Genomic DNA, 22,342 nt, shown 5'->3' on the forward strand with positions numbered 1-22,342 from the left:
GCATTAAAGTGTAGCAGGCCAGAAGGCCTGGGCAATCCCAGCACCACCCTAGTCCAGTGTTAGAGCTCCCCGAAGTTTGAACCCCCTTCTGTTGCGTTGAGCTCATCGAACTCCAGTGACACAGAGAACATGCATTACCACTGGTTCAGGTGAACACACTCAAATGACAGGGAAATTCATAGCGGTTCTGGATAGTGATACAACTAGCGTGGATGAGGAGAGGGGTTCCAGGCCAGAGCACATAATTATAGGCTGACCCTGAAGGAGAAAGTAGTGAGAGACGAAGGAGAAATCTTTGAACGCCCATTCTGCGACTTGCTAGCAGACTGGGCTAAGGAGTGTGACCAGTTTGACTGGTCCTGGCCTGGAAGAGGACCATCTGAGCCAAAGAACATTGCTATGGCAGAGGATTGCAACAGATATAGGAGGGGAAATCCCAATTGGAATTTACCCTACATGCAGCAATGCCTCAATGGAAAAAAGGAGTCAAGTACAGAAAACAAGGAAAAAGATAAAATAGGAGGAGGTTGGGACAGAACCAGGACGTCACTGCAAAATCCCTGAACTGGAAAGCAAGTGGCCCTAGTCAGAACAGCTGTTGCGACATGGGCCACAAGGCAGTGGCATCCAATGAGGGTGCCGCTGTAGAGGTTAGGAAAGGATAAAGCAGATTGTAACAGGAAATTCAGGATGTAGTACAGAGAACTCCCAAAGCTGGGGACAGGCGCAATTCCTCCTTTGCTCCCAGAACCTTTTTCACTTACCCTGTACAGGCAGTGACCCGACGGTCCGAGGAAGAACCCATCGTAACAGTGCTGGTAAACAACACGCCCTCCAGCTTCATGATTGACAACGGTGCAACAAAGTCATGTCTAAAGGCAAGGATCATCCCGCTATCCAAGGCTCCATGAACACACAGGGGTTCTTGGGCAGAGTTATGAGAGTCTCCTTCACAAACCCCCTGGTGATAGATGTGGGAGGAAGTCGGGTAAAGGGCAGCTGCTACATCACCACTAATCCCCAAACAATCTCCTAAGAAGAGACTTAATGGCCAAATTAAACAGGACCATTAATTTTTCAGAAGATGGGACAATAACCTGCTCACCCCTTGACGTTACCCTATCAAGACTCATGTCTTTAACCCATCCACATCGCACAGATAGGCCGATAAGAGCAACACCCACCGACCTGAAGGCCTTCACTGAAGCTGTCCTCACAATCCTTGCTAATGCACTGGTACTGCTGAATCGGAAGCTACAGCTGCACGTGAATGTGTGTTCCACCAGGAGGATCACCATGATATGGAACCCCAAGAGGAGGTGCTGCTTTGCTTGAAGGCCATTGAGGTGCCGCCTGAATAAGGGGGTCCTGCTGGGCACCGACCAAGCGATTACAATGAGGGTGATTAAGCAAGCTAAAGAACAAAATTTTGTTCAAACTTGCGAAGTTAATCTCTCCTAATCAAGATAAACAGACTAATAAGCTTGTGGTGAAATTATTAATCAACAGTTTTAAAAGATGCATACATGAAAAAAACACGCGGTATTAATATGCTTTTTGTTGCAAACGCAAAGAAAAAAATTAATAAACTAACCTTGTCTTATGTCTTTGTCAATATTAAATGCGGCAGTTTTAATTAATAGCATGTGCTTATTATATGTGCTTATGTTATGCCCTTTGTGATAAAAGCTCTAAGAGTTCCTGTCATTTGAAAAGGATTGGTAAATATGATGCTGCTTTGTGTGCTAAGCTAGGTAACATAATTAACTCTGGTAATTAGCAAAGGGGGAGGGTAACAGAATGGGTCTCAATTCTTTAATTAATTGATGTCTTGTGTTTGTTTACATAATAGTTTCCAAAGTGAGGCCTGAAAAAGTGGCTCAGAAAATATGGCCGATAGAGATGCAGACGTGAAACCTTGTCCAGAGTGGAGCCTTGCATTTACGCAGTAGTGGAGATTTTTTGCTGCACAAACATTAATTGAAAGAACAATTCTTTGCTTGAATAGAATATGCTCCCAGAGAGAAGGCTCAAGGACAGGAAGAAAGTGTCTGCCAAGATTAGGAAGTAATGTTCTGATCTCGAGGGAAAAGTTACTCTTTTAAGGAAGCCGAATGACGTGGAAGGAAAAGACAATAGGGCTTATGTGAAGCCCGGACTTGGTCAAAATTCAGAGATGACCTAACAGTGGACTGACATGCTTCAGCCAATGGGAAGTCTGGATTCCTTTGAAAGAATGTGAAATGTAGAAAGTTTAGCTACAGAGAAAGGTATAAATTATGACACCATGAATGGAGAAAAAACGTACTTTCCGATTCCTGAATGGTGCTTGTTATGCTGATGGACCTTTGGCGCACGTAAGGATAGCTGACTTTATGATTTTTTCCTTTCTAGGTAAAGAGAGATGTAGTCAGGGAAATAGGTACAGGGAATGGAAACTTTAATTTTGCTAATTCTTCATAATTCTGAGCTAACTTTGAAATGTCGGTTCTAATTACATTTCCATATTAAAATGCAGCTAATTCTCATTTGCTTATGAAATAAAGATATTTGAAACATAAAATGTTTTTTCTTATGAATAATAAAGCTAATAAAATTAGATTTTAAATGACAAGCTGGTCTTGTTTATTCGTGGTCTAGTTTCCATTAGTTGATCCATCAACCATAGTGGTTTGATTTAAATGAAAAATTGTTTTATATTATGATAATGAAAAATGAACTGCAGTTGTATAGATTAGTGTAAATATTATGTATATAGAATATAAATCAAATCACATGATTCAGTTGCTCAATAATTGTCTCGTTGGTGTTATGGGCCTGTTTGAGTGTTTTATAAATAATGGTGAGTATTGAGGTGATAGGTAGCGTTTGTAAGACAATTTTTCTATAGGAGCGCTGGATCAAGGGCATGTATCATCTTTGTTACGCCCGGTCTCAGCATACTTGAGGTAATCGAAGAGCACTGTTCAGTGAGTGTCCAGGGGCAACAGAAATAAGTAACCCCTCGGACACAAACCTCTTGCGTACTAGAGCAGGCTCTTAGACTCAGTCATGCAGGGTCATTTCCCATGCGAGCAGGCCCTAGTTGCAGCAGCCTTTGCCATTGACAAAAGCAACTCCATTGTGACGGAGGCACTGCTAACACTAACACTGTATGCAGAACACTCAGTGTTTGCAGTAATACAAAAGAGCAAGAGCACGCCCACTACACAACTGGTTTCAGGTTACGAACTGATACTCTCCAGGACATCATTAAAAACAATACTGTGTTATCTAGTAAACCCAGCCACCTTCCTAGCTCACAGGGTTCAGAAGGGGGAGGAGATCCATCACTGTGCCACATACACACCAGAGAGGATCAGCCAGGCCGAGGAGGATCCCTTCCTGGATAGTGAAGCATTTTCCATCCACGGCTCCTCCATGATAGACCAAGAGACTGGGATAAGACAAATGGCGGCCGCAGTAGTGACAGCCCATAGCCACGTGTCCTCAAACACTGCAAGTCGTGGCGTAGTTTACTCCCCTCCCCCACTGTTCAGCACAGGCAGCAGAGCTGACAGCACTAATCACAGCCCTTAACCAAAGAACGGAGAAAATGGTAACTCTCTACTCCGATTCAGCTTACGTTACCACCACAGTGCATTTTAGCATAGGAAGGTGGAAAAGGCGAGTGTTCCTGAAATCAGACAGCACACCCGTTGCACACAGGGACCTCCTAGAATTTATAAACAATGCCTTACCCTACCTAAACCTGTGGCTGTTGTAAAGTGCGCAACCCACACTGAGGGCATGGACTTCATATCCCAGGGGAATGTATTAAATGACCAGCTTGTGAAAAGGGCAGCTTATGAAATGATTAAAGAGACATACATGCTTCCTTTACAAAAGGCACAAGAGATGGGACCCACCCCCGTAGGACAAGCCTTCCAGAGAAACAGCAGGGTTGTACTTGAGGGAGTTGCAGGAAACACCATCACCTGAAGAGAAGAAGCAATGGGCAGGTCAGTAGGCAAGGGGGCATATGAGGGCCAGGCCAAATTAATCTCACCCCCCCCCCCCATCCCCTGTAAATGACAGATGCAGCTGGTACAGTATAGAGGTGGGGAGTTAAGATGGTATTTGAGCAATAAAAATCCCTTTACATTTTGTTAAGTGGAGATGTTGTTTACTTTTCTGTCTTTGACTGTAAATTTAGAGGATTTTATAAAGTGAACTATGTGACAATCATGGTCGGGTACAAACAATGGAATTATATAGTGGTAGGGCTAAATTCTGCTGCAATGTAGACTACATTTTATGACAAGAAAACAAATGATGCAGCTTATTGCGGCACATTTTGTGATAGTTTCACTTCACTATTTTGCCATTTTTACATGTTCGCAGTGTCTGGGCAAAGGTTTCACTTTTACTAGTACCAGTTCCACATCCAAATACAGCTCTAAATACCTAAATTGTGACCAGTCAATACTTTTGCAAAGGCAGCACGTCTTGCAGCGTTTCTAATAATTTCTGCTCTGTTTGAATCTGAAAGAAAATTGTTTTTGTTAACATCTGCAGATCATACAGTAGATGAAGGCATATGTGAAAAATTCATAACTATGCAGGAAATGATACAGAATCACAATTCCAGTGGCTTTGCGTAAAGGGAGAGTGAGAGAAAGTACAGTAGGATGTCAATTTGTTTCTGAATCACACATGTAAATGGATTATACAAATATTTCAACATATACCATCAGTTATGAAAGCACTAATGAAGCACACTTTGTTTTAAAATTCTGAAGTGAGATGGAAATAAATATGTTAATAGGCTCAAAGCAAATTGTGGTGATGCACGAAAGATAAATAGTGTATTTTAATTGTATTGTGCTTAGGCACCATCCCATAGTGTGATGTGTGGTTGGAAGGGTGGTGTCTTTGATTTGTGATCCTATGCGGGAAGTGAGTCCATGCCATGCGTGATGGCCTCCAAGTTGTGATTATCATATTATGGGATGCAGCTTGTAGCAGTGTGGTGGATGATGAGACACAGATGCACAGTTTATGGTTTTTCAGTACACTGGCAGATTTGAACAGCTCTGCAGGTCTCTTTATGGTTTTATATGATAATAAACTTCTAGATGGTTACGGCATTGGGTTGTTGATCATTAATTTTGAGACATATATACATACATTTCACACAATTCAACACAGCAAGGTAACTTGCTGTGCTGCGTTGTTTGAAAGAGAAGCAGTAGAAATGCACAGTATTTACGGCAATAGAGAGCATTTCTCCTTTCATAGTGCTGGCACACTGTGTGCTGCTTTGCGCTAACACAGGCACCCTCGCGCCATGGTGCATGGGTGCCTGCATTAGGGGCACGATTGCTTGTGCGGTGAAGGAACACCTTTCCTGCACAAAACAATCTTTTTCTAGATGTGCTGCAGAATGCAGCACACTAGAAAGACGAAGTAACAAGGAGAATTAAAGTTATTTCTCCTCTTTAAGCCTTTCTGGAGAAGGCGCAGAATCTTAATGCATGTGCAGGTTTACTAGCTTTAGTAAATAAGAGACTGCGAAATCTATGTGGTGCATGGAAACTCCCATGCTCCATCCATGGAACGCCTTCTCAATGCAAGATAACTCTAAGCAGCGCAAAGCACTGCCTTGCATTACTTTGCAGTTACTAAATCACGCAAAGTCATGTAAAGCGGCTTTTATATCTTTGTAAATACCAAAAATGATTTTGCGCCAGGGCTGCACCGCAAAATCTTATTAAATCTGCCCCCAGTGTATAGATCTTGGCCAGAGCTGGCATTGTTGAAGGAAGAGAGAAGAAGTGAGCTCTGCTGGGATGTACACTGATCATATCTGAAAGTCTTTGTGAGATGAAAGAAGTGGCCATAGTGTATAGATATTTAGGACCTGCAGTCATGGACTCGATTAAAGTCCTTGGACTGACCAGCAGTATGTGACAGATCTCTATCAGTTATTCCATGTCTGTTCATTTAGTGAAGGCTGGTTTGCTGGCTGCACAATACTGGTGATGGACAATCCTTGTAGCACAAATGCCTTTTAATGAATGTAGATGTGTATGTTACAGTTGGCTCTGACCACTGGATCGTAGGGCATTAGTATTAGTGTGGGCCAGAAATGCTATGAATGAACTTACACAACTATAAAATACCCTGCCAAATCATAGGTTCGCCCCTCTTAACTTACCTTATTATTGAAAGTAGTTTTCTGGTTGGGGAGCTTCCAGCCAGTGAATTGTAAGCTAAAGATTGAGCTTGAGGGTATGCCGGTCTTTCCAGATTCTACGGCTGGGATGTGGGCGATGTAGTTGTCTTTGAAATATCCATGTTTTCAACTAATGTTCGAAGTGTATAGGCTCCTGTAGGTTTCCAATGCTGGCTGATAGTGAGTTCCAGAGCTTGGCAGCTGGTACTGAGAAAGCAGTGCCTCCTGTGGATTTATTATGCTAAAGTGGAATGATAAGATGTGCAAGCCTAGAGCGCAATGCTGTGATTAGTCTGAATTGCTTGAATTTAACTTCTTGGTATAGTGGTCCTTTTCTTTGGAGGCTCTGTGAACAAAGCAAAGTGCCTTGAACATTGCCCTTCTTGCTATAGATAGCCAATGGAGTGATTGCAAGACCGGAGTCATGTGTTTTCTTGGGTGAAAGCAAAGAAAAAGTCTTGCAGCAGCATTTTGGAGGAGTTGTATTTTGCATATGATGAATGCTTTCAGTAAAGACAAAGTTGGAGATTAGGAGTGTGAGGATGGCTTGCAGTTTCTGTTGGTATCCAAGGTATGGGAGGATGAAACAGTGTTTTCATTGTGTAGAAGGCATTCTGTTTTACGTTTTATCGTGTGGTATCAAATATAGGTCTGAATCCAAGGTGATCACTAGGTTTCTTACTTCTCTTGAGACTGCTGAAGGGACCTCGTGTTCCTTTGGCCATATGGCAGCAGGCTGGTATTCTGTCTGCAGGGCATAAACTCGGTCTATATGGTATTTAGCTTTAGATGGTTATTTCTCATCCATGACTGTATGGCCCAAAGGCAGTCATCAAGTTGCAGAGGTCATCCAGACCATCAATTTTTAAATTTGGGTGTCATATATTTGGTTGTAACAGCTGAGGTTGAATGATGTAATCAGGTTTTTAAGTCGGTTAGGTAGATGTTAAAGAAAGGATGGGCTATATTGGATCCCTGTGGACACCAATGTTGCGTGTGCGAAGCGCATATGAAAGACAGTACCACAACTAGTTCAGTGTCACAACTGAGAGGCCAAGAATTCAATGGGCATTAGCTCAACTCCCTTCTCAGCTTTCATATATGGTATGTTAAACAGGAGTTTGCTGTGTGAAGAGATTGCACAACTGTACAGGACATCGAGTCATGTTGTTCTTAAGCCAATAACTTTCAAGATATTTTCTATTCCTGATGCATATGCGGTTTCACTATCTAAACCTACCAGTCATTCAGAAGCAATGTACAATCAGGAAACGCCCGTTCGAATATGGCATGCTGCTCTGATTAGCCTAATGTGCTAGGGCAGAGCCATCACAAGCCAGGTACAACTTACATTTGACTGAAATTTCCTTTGCTCACACTGGCCTGTTTTGAAATATAGCCTGGCGAGAGAATGTTTCTGTTCTAGAGATCGTTACTTTGTGTGCAGGAAACACATAGTTTTTAGGTTAACATGCCTGCTGCAAATACCCTAACTAGCGGTAGTGTGAATCTGAAATGACCTAATACAGCCTAACATGTCACAAAGGTCCTCTGTAACAGACTATCTTTCAAAGATTGTTTTATATCTAGATAACCCTGCCTGGCTCAACATGCTAAGGATTCATCTCTTTTAACCAAATAATGTGGCAACCATAATCAGTGCATTTGAGGCTGAAAGTATTAATAGTATAATTGACCTCTCAACACATTTTTTTTTTTTTTTTTGGTGAGGTCTTATATAGCGCTCGACTTACCCTTGGGCATCTCGGCGCTTGCATTGGGAACCCGTCCTGGCCTTTCCCTGTGAGATAACCCGAACTGGGCATCCCCAAGGTGAAGGCCAGGCATCCCGCCGCGGGGGGGGCCGTTGTGGAGATTAAGCAAGCTTAATGCCCAGAGTTGCAGAGTGTGAACCCATGATTAGAGTGGGCACTGAAGCGAGAATTATCGAGTCCGTGGACAATTGGGCTCAAGACCCTGCCGCGTCGGGAATTGAACCCTGGTCCCGGGTCTGACCTCTGCTTCAGGGTATGCCTCCTCTAACCAGTGAGCCACACTTCTCCACACATCTCCGTAGAACACTGACAAACATTTTGAGAATTTTGTATGTTCTAACTTAAGATCTGTATGGACTCCTGCTACAGCTTTATCTAATTCATGGTCCTAGCACATAAATTATTGTTATGAGGTCCTATAAAAGTACAGTACTAAACGCACAATATTTAGTGATCATTTGGGGTGGCATTCATTTGATAGGGAAGCATGGGAATGCTGGCTGATAGGAATTTCTATGATTTTTTAGCCCATGTTTGGTGTTTGCAAGGCTCTCAGTGTAAGAAAGGGTAGTGGGATCTATGCAAGCTACCCTTGGCACCTAGTTTTTCGGTCGAAGCCTCAATTGCAGGGCATGGCCCTGCTGGAGGCAAAGACTTATTGTGAACAGGAGAATTTCAGTACTGCGTGAAACCACGCCCCCTTTTTCCATTGGCAGGCCTCTCGAAACGGAGGCCTGCCATTGGAAAAAGCTCCTGTTTAGCAGATTTGTCTGCTCTGGATCCTGCCTCTCGAGGACTCCATGACCTGCCTTACGGTAGCACGACAATATTTTCCGAAATATTGCCTTGGCAACCATGAGGCCGGTCACGGAGTTCTGGAGGGGCGGGATTCAGTATTCTGTTCCTGCCCCGTTTTTTTTGTTGTTGTTTCGTTTGTGCCGTCATTCCAGCACGTTCCTGGGCAGTGGAGGAGGTAGGGGAGAGGCGGTGCTGGTTATGTTTGTTGCAGATGATCCTTTCACGGCCGTGCAGCTTTACTGCTGCACGGCCAATGCTTGTTTAAATAAGGACTTTATGAAGGCGGCGGGTAACACGTGATCCCCATGTGGGTTGGGTTGCTGAGTCAGTCTCAGTTGATTCTTCAGACTGGGCCAAGCTGTTTTGGATAAATTGGACAGCCAGGGAGCCAGTCAGCTGACTTCTTGCTCTGCAGCCCAGCGCTCCGGTCACAAAGTGAACAGAGGAGTTTGCGTACAGTTTTAGTCTGTTATGTGGAGACGAGAAATCCATTCGCACGCAGCTATGAAGTAGCTGGTCGTGTTCCCGTTGGTGCTAGCAGCAGGTGCCGTAGTTATACGGATACAGCAAAAAATACAAATGCCACTAACTCTTAACGCTTTGCACAATCCCATCCGTATTATGAGCCGTATTATGAGCTCGGGGTGGTGGTTGTGGGTGTTGTCAGAGAAAATGCATCGATTCAAATGCTCACTCCAATGACAAGGGTAACTCGTCATGGACTTTCCATTGATTTCAATGGAAATTGCAGTGGCAGAGTAATTGTACCTTAGCAGCCAAGTGGTTAAGAACCTGTATTTGAATTTGGGAAAATCACCACAGCAGGCCTCTGAAAACCTATACAGCCTTGTGAAATATGGGACGTCTGGTCACTCATTTATGCAGTTTTATATAGCGCGGACATTCACCAAAGGTGTCGGAGTGCTTTACAATAGCACTGTATGTTATATTCAGGAGTAGCATAAAGGTGCCTCTCCTCACTTCTGCCCACCCCTGCTCCAACCCTCCTCACCCCCCTTCCCCAGCCTTGAAGCACGCATGTACGGCAGCAGGACCAAACCGAATGCATTTCCAATGCTTGTTTAACATGTAAGTATTCTTACTAGAATGTTGGTGTTTACGTGTTAGTATGCAGAGATGCGATGCATTGTATTTTTGATGAGGAGTAACATGTTTGTTTAGGGAGTAACTCCACTGCTGCTTTGGTTTCATTTTCTTTTTAAATATTATTTTGCATGGTGGAGGTCAAATAAATTACAGTTGTGGCTGGTGCTTCACTTAGGATTTCTGTGGCTTGCATACTATGGACTGGCTACCTGCCTCTGCCATATAAGACCCCAGGCAGTCAGTGGGATGTTCATTTCTTTGTCCAACTTTGCGTTAACTCTTGGCACTGACTGCAAACGTGACCGTGTATAATGAGATGAACGATTTGTTCAATGTTTGGGCTGATGGAATGCACTGTTGGAATGCATTTACCGGTAACACCGACACTATAAAAAAATGTATCTATGGTTATTGCAGCTCCGTTTTTAGTTGCTAGATGACTACTGCATGACATATATGTGAGGATTAAATCTCTACAGCAGGCCAATTAATAACACTAGTAAATCATGTGTTGATTGACGTTCAGCCAAATAGAACACAGGCTTCTTTTAAGTTAGGGATTCAAAGTTCCCCGTCCATAATCATTTAAACGCTTTCAGGTGATTTCAGTAGTTGTTGGAGTTCTCAAGCATCATTTTATTGTTTACATATATATATATATATATATATATATATATATATATATATATAGTGCAATGTCAAACATTTGCATAATCTGTGTTACTTTCACCATGTTAACACAGGACTTTAGAAGCATTGGTGATGTCATAAATAGCGATACCCCTCAATATGTGGTGCGGGACCCCTGTGATTCTTTTGACCTGCTGTCTCAGTACCTTGACAGCCTTCTACCAAACATCTTTTACTAATATCATTTTTAACCTTTTGGGTCTTCTCAGTGTATGACATACTTGCCCATTTTAATTTTAAAGGAGCCGTCAAAGGGGGTGGGGACATCTTTAACTATGTTGTTCCTGCTTACATTTCACATGCTTTACTTAATCTTGCATTCCCTATGAGTGTTTGCTATTTCCAGGATGGTGTTTTTTTTCTAGCCTACATATTACTCTGGTCTTCCCTCCCTCACAACCTATTTCCCATTTTATGGTTCTCCAGCGCCGCAAGGTCATACGAACGCAATAGCGCTATGCAAACACCACTCCATTGCATACAAAATTCAAAAGGTAAAAAACAATCATTTTCAACGCCAAGGGCTCTAACCCTTGCAAATGCGATACCTACTGCATTGCAAATGCTTGTTATAAATGTCAGGGCCTTGCAGGTTTTCCTGGATGCTGAATGAGCTGTGGCTTAAATACCGCAGCTAACCACATCACCAACATTGGTCAATATGCAAGGAAGAATCATGATGTTTCCTTGTGTATTAGGGGCCACTTAGAGAATCTCCTTTCACAGGCGATATCTCAGTCGCACAAGTGAGGTACTATTGTTATTGGGAGAAGTGTAGGAAAGCTACGTGTCGGATATTTGTGGATCCCTGCAGACTCTATAAGTGCAGTCTGCTTTCACTTTTGTTTTGCTGTATAACTGTGCTACGCAATACAACAAAACAAAAAAGTCAAACTCAGGACTTGTGGGAAGCAATTCCCTCAGATGCTGACTTTGATCTTGGCAAAGAAAATGTTTCTGGTGTTTTCATCAGAAACATTTTCATTTACAGTACTGAGGATGACCCACTGAAGTCCTCCGCATTGTGGAGGTATTGTGGTGGACATCAAAGGGTCATTGTGTGCCTTAAAGCAGTTAAAACACACCAAGTTCATGCAGCCTGATGTCCTGCCTAACAAGAATTGACAACGATCTGCAGGGTTATTATGGCCACATTGCACTAACTTTTTTGTTCCATGATAGATTGTAGGCTACTGGACTGGGGAACAGCGAAAAGCACAGTTGTCAAAGAAAGGTGGTAAGTGCTGCTAATGGCCATGCACAGCCAAGAGAGTGTCAGTTGACTTACATAGGCCAGAAAAAAAGAGGTCTAGAGAGAGAATAACAAATATTGAGAAGTATAAGAAAAAAAGATAGGGAGACGAGGTCCTAGAAAAGGAGAGAATACAGAGAAAGAAAGGAGATTAAATACAAAAGCAAGAGAGAGGGAATGAGAGACCGGAATGGGAAGATAGATGCAGCAGCTAACAGAATGGGATAGTGGGGAAAAGGTTGAGAGAGGCAGTGGGGACAGAGATTGGGGCAAAATAAAGAAAGTAAGAGAGCCTAAAGGAGCAAAATTAGAGCAAAGTACACATAGAGAAATGGCAATTCGAGATTTTAAGTGGAATTTATAAATGTTCATGTTTTGACCAATTCACTTGGTCCAATGTGATTTGAAACCATACCTCTCCATTTTATTTTCTAGAATTGATATTAGTGTAAGATCCCAAAAATCAGTGTGCCTGTTGGTCATTAAAAGGTTGAACCATTATTAATTGATCCATATTTATTTTTCTGAATTAACAATGGCACACCCTTGTTATTTGTTATCATATGCTCATGGTGAGAAGTGATGCCACATTCTCTTTTAATGCATATCAGCCATGTCTGCATTTGCTGCTGTAGACGCTGGAAAGGACAACCCGCATGCTCAGAAGTTCAGTTTCTCTTAAGACGGTGATTTGGCTTTTAGTGTAAATTAAAAAATGTCGGTCTCTTAGCTCTTTCATGACATGAAGTTTGAGATTTATCTGCGCCCGTACTGATGCCAAACAACACTTTCGCAAGGCAATATGTTAAATATCTAGTAGAAATGGCAGGCTTCCATGATTTCTACATTCACCACCTGACATTTTCCATGCAATGTCACCAACATACTTGAGACTTCTGTGCAAGAAGTCCACTGCATGTGAAAGAGTAGAGAATGTTCATAATGATGCTACTCTCTGCTAATTTATGGCTCCTCTAATTGGAGATTAAACTAGTATCCTAAGCCAGGCCACAGGCCTAAAATGGGCTGACACAATCACCTATCCCTTTACCATGCCTACCTATCTTTCTGGTGGACTTTAACAAAAGTTTTTTTTGTACAACACCTTTCGCACAACCTGCCTATAACTATGGGTAGTGTATGCCAATGTCAGAGACGGTTTCATTTCCATGCAGTTTTGACTTGGGCTTTTGATCAAATATAATTCAACTATCAGTCTTTTGTCAGAACCTTATAGTGACATTCATTGTGGGATCTTCCCAACATCTTCTATAAAATAACATTTAAATTCTTTTTAGCATTCACAATAGTTACAGACCTAAAATGTTTCACACACACTGTTTGCGACTATTTTCCCAAAACATTCTGGATGGATATGCTCCAAGCTCTCTAAAGTTCGTTGAATTAATAGCAATTTAAATTAAAACTTCACCACAGAATTTGGATTTCCACACTTTACGAATAAGATTAAATTTCCTAGCTTTAAGTGAGATAAGGATTATCCTTTTGGGCCTTCCAGGTTTGATGATTTTCTGATGTAGAATATCCATGATAGGACATCCTCTAGCAAAACTATTTAGAGTGTGGAGGTAGGACATCTAACACAGGAGTGGAAGGGAGGGCTCTGAACTGAGGCCAGCTTATTTAAAAAAAAACAAAAAAAAAACTTGATAAGCTTTGCATTGCACAAAGCTTGAACTGTTGTGCGTCAACACAAAGTTGGGAGTCAGCCTATTTTACAACTTAACACCTGTCTACTTTAAATACCATCTAAGTGATAGAATCTAAAGTTGGATAGTGAAAAGTTGATTGAGTATGCTTTATTATGCAACTTGCAAAAAGGCACGTATTCCTTCACACAGAATCACACGGTGTGCACCTGAATATCGAAGGCACAGAATATCAAGGACAGCACAACAAATCTAAAATGAAAACAGGTAATATCGTTTTTTCTATACCCACCTCCACATATATGCTACACAGAGCGTTGCACCAATTACACTTAGCACATATAGCAAAAGACAACATGATAGCAGAACTTCAAAACAACTCTTTTAGCCCCAACCTTGCCAAAACAGTCATAATATATTTAAACAGATGCAAAGTCTGCCAATAATACCCACCCAAACCTACACGTAAGGTTGTGTCATCAGCTATCACAAGACGAATGGGGCCTTTTAGGGAATTACAAATCGACTTTATCAACATGACCGATTCAATCGATGTGCTAACTACCAATAACGGATTGTAGGAGCCTGCCCCTACTCTAGGTGGATTGAAGCCAGTCCTTGCGTGCACTGTGATGCCAAAGCAGCTGTGACATTCCTCGTCCGGGAAGCAATAAATAACTAGATGGTGGAGGGTGTGGGGGTACCAGACGTCATTCGGTCAGAGAATGGAAATCACTTCATCAACTCCATGTTCAATCACATCTGTACCCTTTTGGGAATAACACAAACTGGCCTCCATGTATTACCCCCAAAGCAACAGAGTCGTTGAGACTTAACAGCCTGTTGAAAATTAAAAAAGCAAAGTTTGCTCCAGCCTTAATGAGAAATGACTCCACTGTGCCCTAGCCTGAGAAACACGCCCAGGAGCGATCACCAGCTCACACAACACCAGATTGCAACTGGTAGATTGATGGGGAAGCCCATCACAAAAACCCACACCAAACTAAGCGCTGAGGCTAGCTCTCAAGCTATACCTCTTTGAATTAACCGAAACCGCCAGATTCCTATATAAGTAGGTCTCTAAGTGCAACATTGCCAAGCTACCATACCAAGCACCTCAACTTGGACAAGTTGTTTACATTTGCAATTTTGTAAGTAAGTGGAAGCAAGCAAAGTTTGAAGGGCCCTACCAAGTAGTCTTCACAACACCAACCGTCCTCAAGGGGGATGGAAAAAATGTGTGGGTCTACCTCTCCAACGTATGACTGAAACCATCAACAGCAAATCCCTCCATGAATTGCACTGTGAACTTTTTATCTTGAACCGTCAAAACCAAGAAACTTCCAATCACCAGAGAACTACAGATATCTCCACTTGATTCACCCCAAGACCTGCAATATTCAATAAGCTATGTATTGCTGCATATTTGTATACCCTCTGTTTGCTATGGGTGTTGCTGCAGCCATTCATCACCAAAGAACTGCCTAGTCAAATGGAGTCCACCCCATAGCAGTCCCTACACTTGTGTATGGATCTCTCCTATATCACTTGTAATTCCACAGAACCCAACACTAGCATTCCACAGACACTACACAGTGCCCTCTTACACAACACATGGTATAAGCACATCACCGCCGTAGGCTACAAGACTTCAGCCAGGCCAAGTTACGTCTGTTAGCTTACAACACATGCAAGGGGGGGTGCACGCAGGCTTTACTTGTCCCAGGAGGTAGCCCCCGAAAAAGCAAAATGCCTTCTCCATGTATACCCATGTAGGATTATGGCCAAAATAACGACCCAACAGAGTAGTAGTGAAACTGACCAGATGCAAGAGCAATCCCACAGCATTGCACCTTTTCACCGAGCCTAGCGACATTCAACTTGAGCTAGATAGGATGTACAAGAGGGGCACCATAGGAGAGGATACTGTTTGGCTGCAAGACTTTCCAGAGAAGAAATTCTTGGAGGTAGGCAAGACCACCACACCAATGCACAAACAAGTCCGCTCCAGCTCCCATCTGTGGGCCCAGGGTGGCCCTTAGCATACCTGGGGCTGTCTTCTTTAATAACAAATAGATCCCAGGCATGGAGTTCCAGTGTAGGGCCATCCTCCTCGATGATATGAAGGGAAATTAGTCTTAGAGAGGATTGAACAATAGCATAATTACCCCATGTCAGGAACCATGGGATACTGAGGTGCATAGATATATGTGGTAAGAAGGGTAGGGCAACCCTTAATTATACAGAAATATACATTGTATTCCTTGTGTTTCAGCAGTAAAGGAACCATTTCACTGGTAACAAAAAATGAAAACTATGGCACAATACTGCAGATTACGGACATGCAACGAGGCACCTACACACTGATGGATAAGTGCTAGCAATGTGGCATGTTTGCCAACACTCAGTTCATCCCCAGATGCCGTGACTACTCCTCCCTTGTTTCTATGCACAGCCCAATCCTGGTCATTCCCAGAGAACATCAGTCAAAGTTGCATCAACATCCGCTAAAGAAGACGACAACTTTGTTGCATCAGGCTCGAGAAAAAAGAACTGTTGATTATTTTAATTGGGACAGGACAACAACATTCCGGAAGGATTCAGACTGTTTTCTGACACAAGTTAATGCAAGACGATCCATACCCCTCTACACAGTGCTTACTAAATCGAAACACCCACTGGTAACAAATAGCCCAGGAGGGAGATGCTCAAAATGATGAAGAGCACTGAGCTCTTTCTTAATGCGATCAAGGAAGAACTGAGAGCCATCTGCCTCATGGTGATGGAACATTGATATGTGTTGGACTTAATGACTGCAATGGAGGGAGGGGTGTGTGCCAAGATCGGTGCATCATGCTGCCGACTTATCCCATGCAATGAAATGAACAACAAGACTCCGACTCTTGCCACTCAAGCATTGCACCATTTATAAAGTGACATGTGTGAGGAGGGATGTGCCCCCGATCAGGAGTGGTTCTCATAGCTCCCCCGGTGGCAGACCGGTCTCTGAATGTCATTGTTGCCCATTTGCATATTTCTATTGTTATTGTGTGGTTTCTGGCAATTGGGGGTTGCCTGCTGTAAAAACGCAGTCCTCAAATTGGGTAGAATGCAGGTAGCGAGGAAAATAGTAACAGTCAAAACTGAAGAACAACAAGTCCCAAAAAATGTGATTGTCATGAGGTATGGGTTGGATAATTTAATCGAAAATTCAACTAGAGGGAGGAATGTTAATATTGATAGAATCTATAGCTATGTTTATAATGATACATTCGCACAAAAGAACGAAATCGCATCACTATTATCAAATTCACCTATCATGAACTCTACCTCAACCCGACTCAGAAATAAGTGGTCAGACAGGCTCTGTTACCTAGGCCAGAGGTTACTGATTGACAGGTGACAGCTGGGGTGGCACGTAGCGGGCAGACAAATGCACGAACAGGAAACTAAGGTCAAACCCCAGGTGAGCGCAGTGATGCCACTATGGTTCCGAGAAATTGGCCCCAATAAAGCACACATGGCTAGATGGGTGTGCACATTCCCAAAACACCAGAAAGTCAGATACTATATGAAGTTAGGAACACACCCCAATCAGGACCCAGCACACACAGTAATCACAGGCCCCTCATGCCAGACATCTGGACACATTACCCACTGTCCCCCATTGTGTCCATGTAATGTTGAGGCTCACTTGAATTTGTCATCAGGAGCCTTATTTATGACTCCACAGACAAGGCCTGCACTTGTTTACCAAAAAAGGATCGACAGAAGTACTTTATGATACCTTACTTTATCCTACAGATCCGAAATTCTCATGGGTAAGCTCAGCATTGCGCTGAATCAACATGTAAGGAAGATCTACAAAACAGTGCTGAGGCTCCCAAAACCCTTGTCTGCAGCCCAGATCTGATTAAAGCTTGGCCTTCCCAATCATCAAATGTTTAGTGCGGACTCCTTCCTTAACCTATTCCACAAGCTGAGACAGGCTAGAGTTGGCTCTCTGGAGTCCCGGTTATGGACAGAAATCAGTTCCAGTGGACCAGACGGATCACACTGCCATTTTTTTAATGACTGTATTTTAAGATTGTCGGCGATGGCACTGTGGGACTTAAATCCAAGTGAAAATGTTTTTAAACTAAGTATAAAGAAACAAATTCAACTCTGTTCATGTTCGGAAAACAGAGCTATTCTAGCTAAACGCAAGCATGCATGGGCTGTAATCAACTCATATCAGCCGGCTTCTCCCTCGTTCCATCTTGCTTGCAAATATTCTTTGCACCTAAAACTATGATATATGGCGCTCAGACTGGAAGAGTGGCACTTTTTGAAACATTTAGCTCACTGCCGGCGCATATCAGAGGAAATCAAATGCAGGGGCTGTGGCACGTCAGATGAATCCTAGGAGCATGTATTATGCATCTGCCCAGTGATGATGGACTTGAGCAAACTGAAACGAAGGCCCAAGTGGAATAAATTGGGAGTCCGGACCAGCGAGCAGAGCATAAAAGTGGCATTAAATCCAGAAAACACAGACCTAAATTTCCGTTTGACGAAATTCATTCATCTCGCCTAAAGAACGTTCAGGAACCTAAAAGGCCACTTATGAAGTCAAGTCCCCCAAATAACATGCGAATAACCCAAGCCCGGCATCTTTAAAAATAATGGTTATATAGAAACGCATCACCATTAATCTCATCATAGTAGTTAAATTATACTGCAATCAGCCCACTTGGAGAACTATTTGTAACAACTTTCTACCCTCCTGAAATCGGTCAACTGTAACAACAATGCTGCTTGCACTCAAAGGCACTTTGACAATCACTTGAATTCAATGTATTTATTCATAACTGGTTTTAAAATTTTAAAGATTTGTTTCAAGGATGCTCTTCTTTTAGCTCATTTGTAAAGGTTTTAATAACCATAATAACCATATACAATAAAGAAAATTCAATAGATACCCAAAGGAATACCTAAAACCCTGTTCAGATGATTGTACTTTTGAGACAGATTTCAGACCCACTTCTGTAATTGTGCTTCTGGCCCAAGTGTTAATTTAAACCAACTGTTATTGTTTACTGTTATTGTTTTCCGTATTGTTTACTGTTATTGCCTAATGCCTTTTGTCTTTTTCAGGATAAATTCATATATTTGAGCAATACACCTTTGTGTGATCTTTGTTTGGTGCTTGGCTCCATGAAGGGGAGACTGCCGTTCTGACCTGGTCTGAGAGGCAAACAGTGTGTGACCATCTAGGAGTGTAAACCCAAGATGTGCAACCACTGTTACTAGATGAAAGTTTATGCTTCCAATGTCCCTGGACACAAGCCAAGCAGGTATGCATGCCCTCCGTTTCTGTTGTTTAAGCAGAAATACCCAGAACTGTCTGGTTAAATATATAAACTAAGTTTGCCCCTCTCCTACTCACCCAGTCCCTAATCTGATTATATGGTCTTGCTTCCCTTTCTCTGTGTTTCTCAATTTAAGACTCTATATCGATTCTTACACTCTTTATTTTGAGCTGTCTCTTACATTTCAATACATATCTCCATTATTAGAGGCGCTATATCAGCGTTCTCATTCTCAGTTTGTCTCTCTGACCAATTGAAGCTCATTGCTATCACTCCATCTTCATCATTGTACCCAACTTTTAAGATGACTTTAGGAACCAGCCCCCCAAAACACAAAAAAGACTGAACACTCTCCTAATCCAATCTGCATAGAGTACAACATCATAACATATTTCTGAATAGTGTTCCATCCCACAACTTCCGCGCTTTCGGTGTAATGAAAATAGTGTCACTATTATCCAATGTAATGCTCCTGAATCGACCTTGGATGGACAAAAGACTGAGTTGGCTTTACCAGGATTTGAACAGAGGTCAACAGAAAGCATTTAACTTGCGTAGCCTTCTTACCAACCTACCTCCATTAGGATCATTGTTATATTTTGTGTTAATCAGTAATGCTTTCTTCCACTCCACACAAGTAGCCTGAGAATTAAATAAAACTAAGATGAATAAATAAGCCACTCGGTCTCATTTTTCCTTTTTAGCCTACCTCTGCCAAAGGTTTTTTTGTACCTGGAAAGCTCTTGATGGTGAAACAAATACTTACAACAAGTTGGTCTTACTCTCGCCCTTAAGGAACTGGGACCATGTTCAAGTGGCAGGTATCTCAATAACTTACAAAAGAGAAAGCAACACTGACCAAGTTAGGAGACTAGACTATCTAAAACGTACTCCACGTTTCCACTACCCATAAAAGAGTTGAGAGACTAATGTCTGTTTTTAGACAACTCAAACATATGTAATGTGGATGTAGGAAATAAAATAAGCTTCAGTTGGGACCTATGTGTTTTCCCTTCATACTGCCACAGTGTGTGCCACACTGCAGAAACTGATTTTTGGAATCTTCACACAACAATTTTGGTAACCGCTGAAGAATAGTGCAAGCATGGTTTGACATTACATCAAAACACAGCATTCGCTCACAAATTTAAATAATTTTTCAATTGCAGCCAAACAAAGATTTGAAACATTGGGAAAAAATAAACCATAAGCAGTCAATATAAATAAATAAATTCCTACACTGCCTCTATACCACTTCTCCTCTGCCCTTACTAATCACCTCTAAACATCCTTACAGGTACAATAAAGAATAAGGGTTTCGACAACTACCTACCTAAAACAAGAAAGACATGCAAAGGAAAACAAGTCAAAATTTTTTGGGAAATAAATGAAAAAACACGTTTAAACCCAACATAGTAAATTATAAAGTGCAAATCGTATCCCCATAATATCCTAAATCTTTCTCGCATGACTCTGCCTTTGAACGTGATAGGACAGCAGTTTCTGTAATGCAATAACAACTGAGAAGCTTACCTATACTGTGCAAGTCAGGGGCAGTGGTGCTGGTGTTCATATGCAACTCGAACACTCGTCCACTGGCTGCAGAACAAAAATATGAAATAAAATACGTTCAAGAGCTACTAAATACTGCATTACAACTTTCCACCATTTAATACACTATTACACTGTGATTTACGGCAATCTTCACAATAATTACCAAATAAAGCACTGCCTGTCAACTTGCTCCTGTGGATTGAGCAGGCTTGAGTCATCCTATTCAAACTGAATGAGAAGCCTCGACTCAGAAGACTGAACTGATTAGGACAGCTATAAGTTTTTATCCTGTATCTACCAGGCAGCGTAAGCTTTCTGGTTGCAAAAGATTTACTGTGGGTTTGCCAAGAAGTTACATGGCCCACCCATTGCTTACCATTGGTTGCTTTTACTTTCCCTCATTACTGGTTTCTTACTTGACTGATGTCCTTGTCCCAGCTTTTCCATCTTGTGTTTGTCCTCCCCTGGAGCATAGTCTCTCTACCATCCATCAGATGGCCTGTCTTCTACCCTTCTACTGTTTGCTTTTATAAAAATAGAAAATAAAAATCTTTTTGCTTAAGCACTCCATGGGAGTAACTGTGTATTCCAGGTCTCCCCCTCGTTTACTTTCCCCACCACTGAGTGCTATGAAGCTCTCTCTCTCTCTCTCTCTCTCTCTCTCTCTCATGTGCTGCTCCCTGCCAAACTCCCTGGCTCCCCCATGTTCCATGTTGCCCTTTAGTTCCTATACTGCTCCCCTGCTCCACATGTTACCACCCCTTGCATGTTGCTTTTACCCTCATCCTTTCAAGTTACCACTGCTACAGCCCCCAACGTTCCCACATTTCCCCCCACACCTTTCTCTTTACAATTTATACTGTGAGTGGGAGGAGTGCAAGCCAGAAAATTGCAGCCAGTACCCCCAAAAATGTAAATATAGTTTTTACTCTTCTTTTTTGTCTTGTTTAGCTGCTTAATTTTGTAATCTTGTATGTGTAATGACCTATGCAGGCACAGGTCCTCACACATTCTTGCCAACAAAATGATAGTCACATATTGGTACAATTTGTAGGTCGAGCCTAGCACAGCGTGCATGCGCTGCTCTAGGAGAGGGCCTCTTGAAATTACTTCAGACTTCTCAGAGACTTCTCCGTGTGGGTCGGACTCCTCCAACACATTCCATTGGCCTTTGCGTGTGGTTTTCAAAAATGAAAGCATGCAATTGGCCGAGGGCGGGTACATGTCCCACCTTTTCTGTAAATGTTCACTCCCACTGTAGTGTAGTTCCTATATCCCTGATAGGCTCTGCGCACTGAAATAATATACACTATAGATTTGACATAAGTCTGAGGTCAGTATGTCTCTATCCAGTACATTAAACTCAATTACTGGTGTGTGCCAGCTAACTCAGAGGTCACTCGAAACTTTCTCGAATGAACAAGAAGGGATTTGTTTCTTACAACTGCATAAACATGACAACTTTGTTTCCCTTAGAGTTGGAATATTATCTTCAGAGTCGGGGAAACAATAGATAACCGTTTCACTCAGTCAATCGTGCATGCTTCGTTTCTACAGAGTGTCACAGAAATAGAGAGACGGGCGTTTCAAAAAAGAGGGTTTATTGAACAGTCATCTTTCTCATACAAGACATATGAACTGCTACAATCGTAAGACAGAATGCGAAGTATAATGCGTACAGCCTTAACAGTAATGTAACATAATACTGTAATAGCATGGTCTGTAGCTATGACATATATAAAAATACATACATTAATAACACAGGCTAAAATACTCAACTGGTGCTTCTAAAATAATCCTACCCCAGTGTACCTAACCTAAGTCTAGTAGGAGGGAAGAAGTAGGTGCTGTTTCAGCTATAATTCAGTCTAGTTTAGTTGTGTCAAGAATTGCCAAAGGTTTCTCTAGGTTCTAATCAGCACCATACC

The 22,342-nt window shown here is 42.1% G+C and overlaps 1 protein-coding gene across 1 annotated transcript in view; it reads right to left on the minus strand.

Moving 5' to 3' along the window:
- The window catches only part of C5H1orf159 (chromosome 5 C1orf159 homolog), a 283,602-nt gene that overhangs the window by 65,546 nt on the left and 195,714 nt on the right, over positions 1-22,342 (minus strand). Inside the window, exon 5 of the mRNA XM_086947843.1 lies at positions 20,394-20,459. Coding sequence (XP_086803969.1) covers positions 20,394-20,459 — 66 coding nt within the window. The remainder of the gene's footprint in view (positions 1-20,393; positions 20,460-22,342) is intronic.

Source organism: Lissotriton vulgaris, assembly GCF_964263255.1.
Source record: "Lissotriton vulgaris chromosome 5 unlocalized genomic scaffold, aLisVul1.2 SUPER_5_unloc_1, whole genome shotgun sequence".
Taxonomy (NCBI): domain Eukaryota; kingdom Metazoa; phylum Chordata; class Amphibia; order Caudata; family Salamandridae; genus Lissotriton; species Lissotriton vulgaris.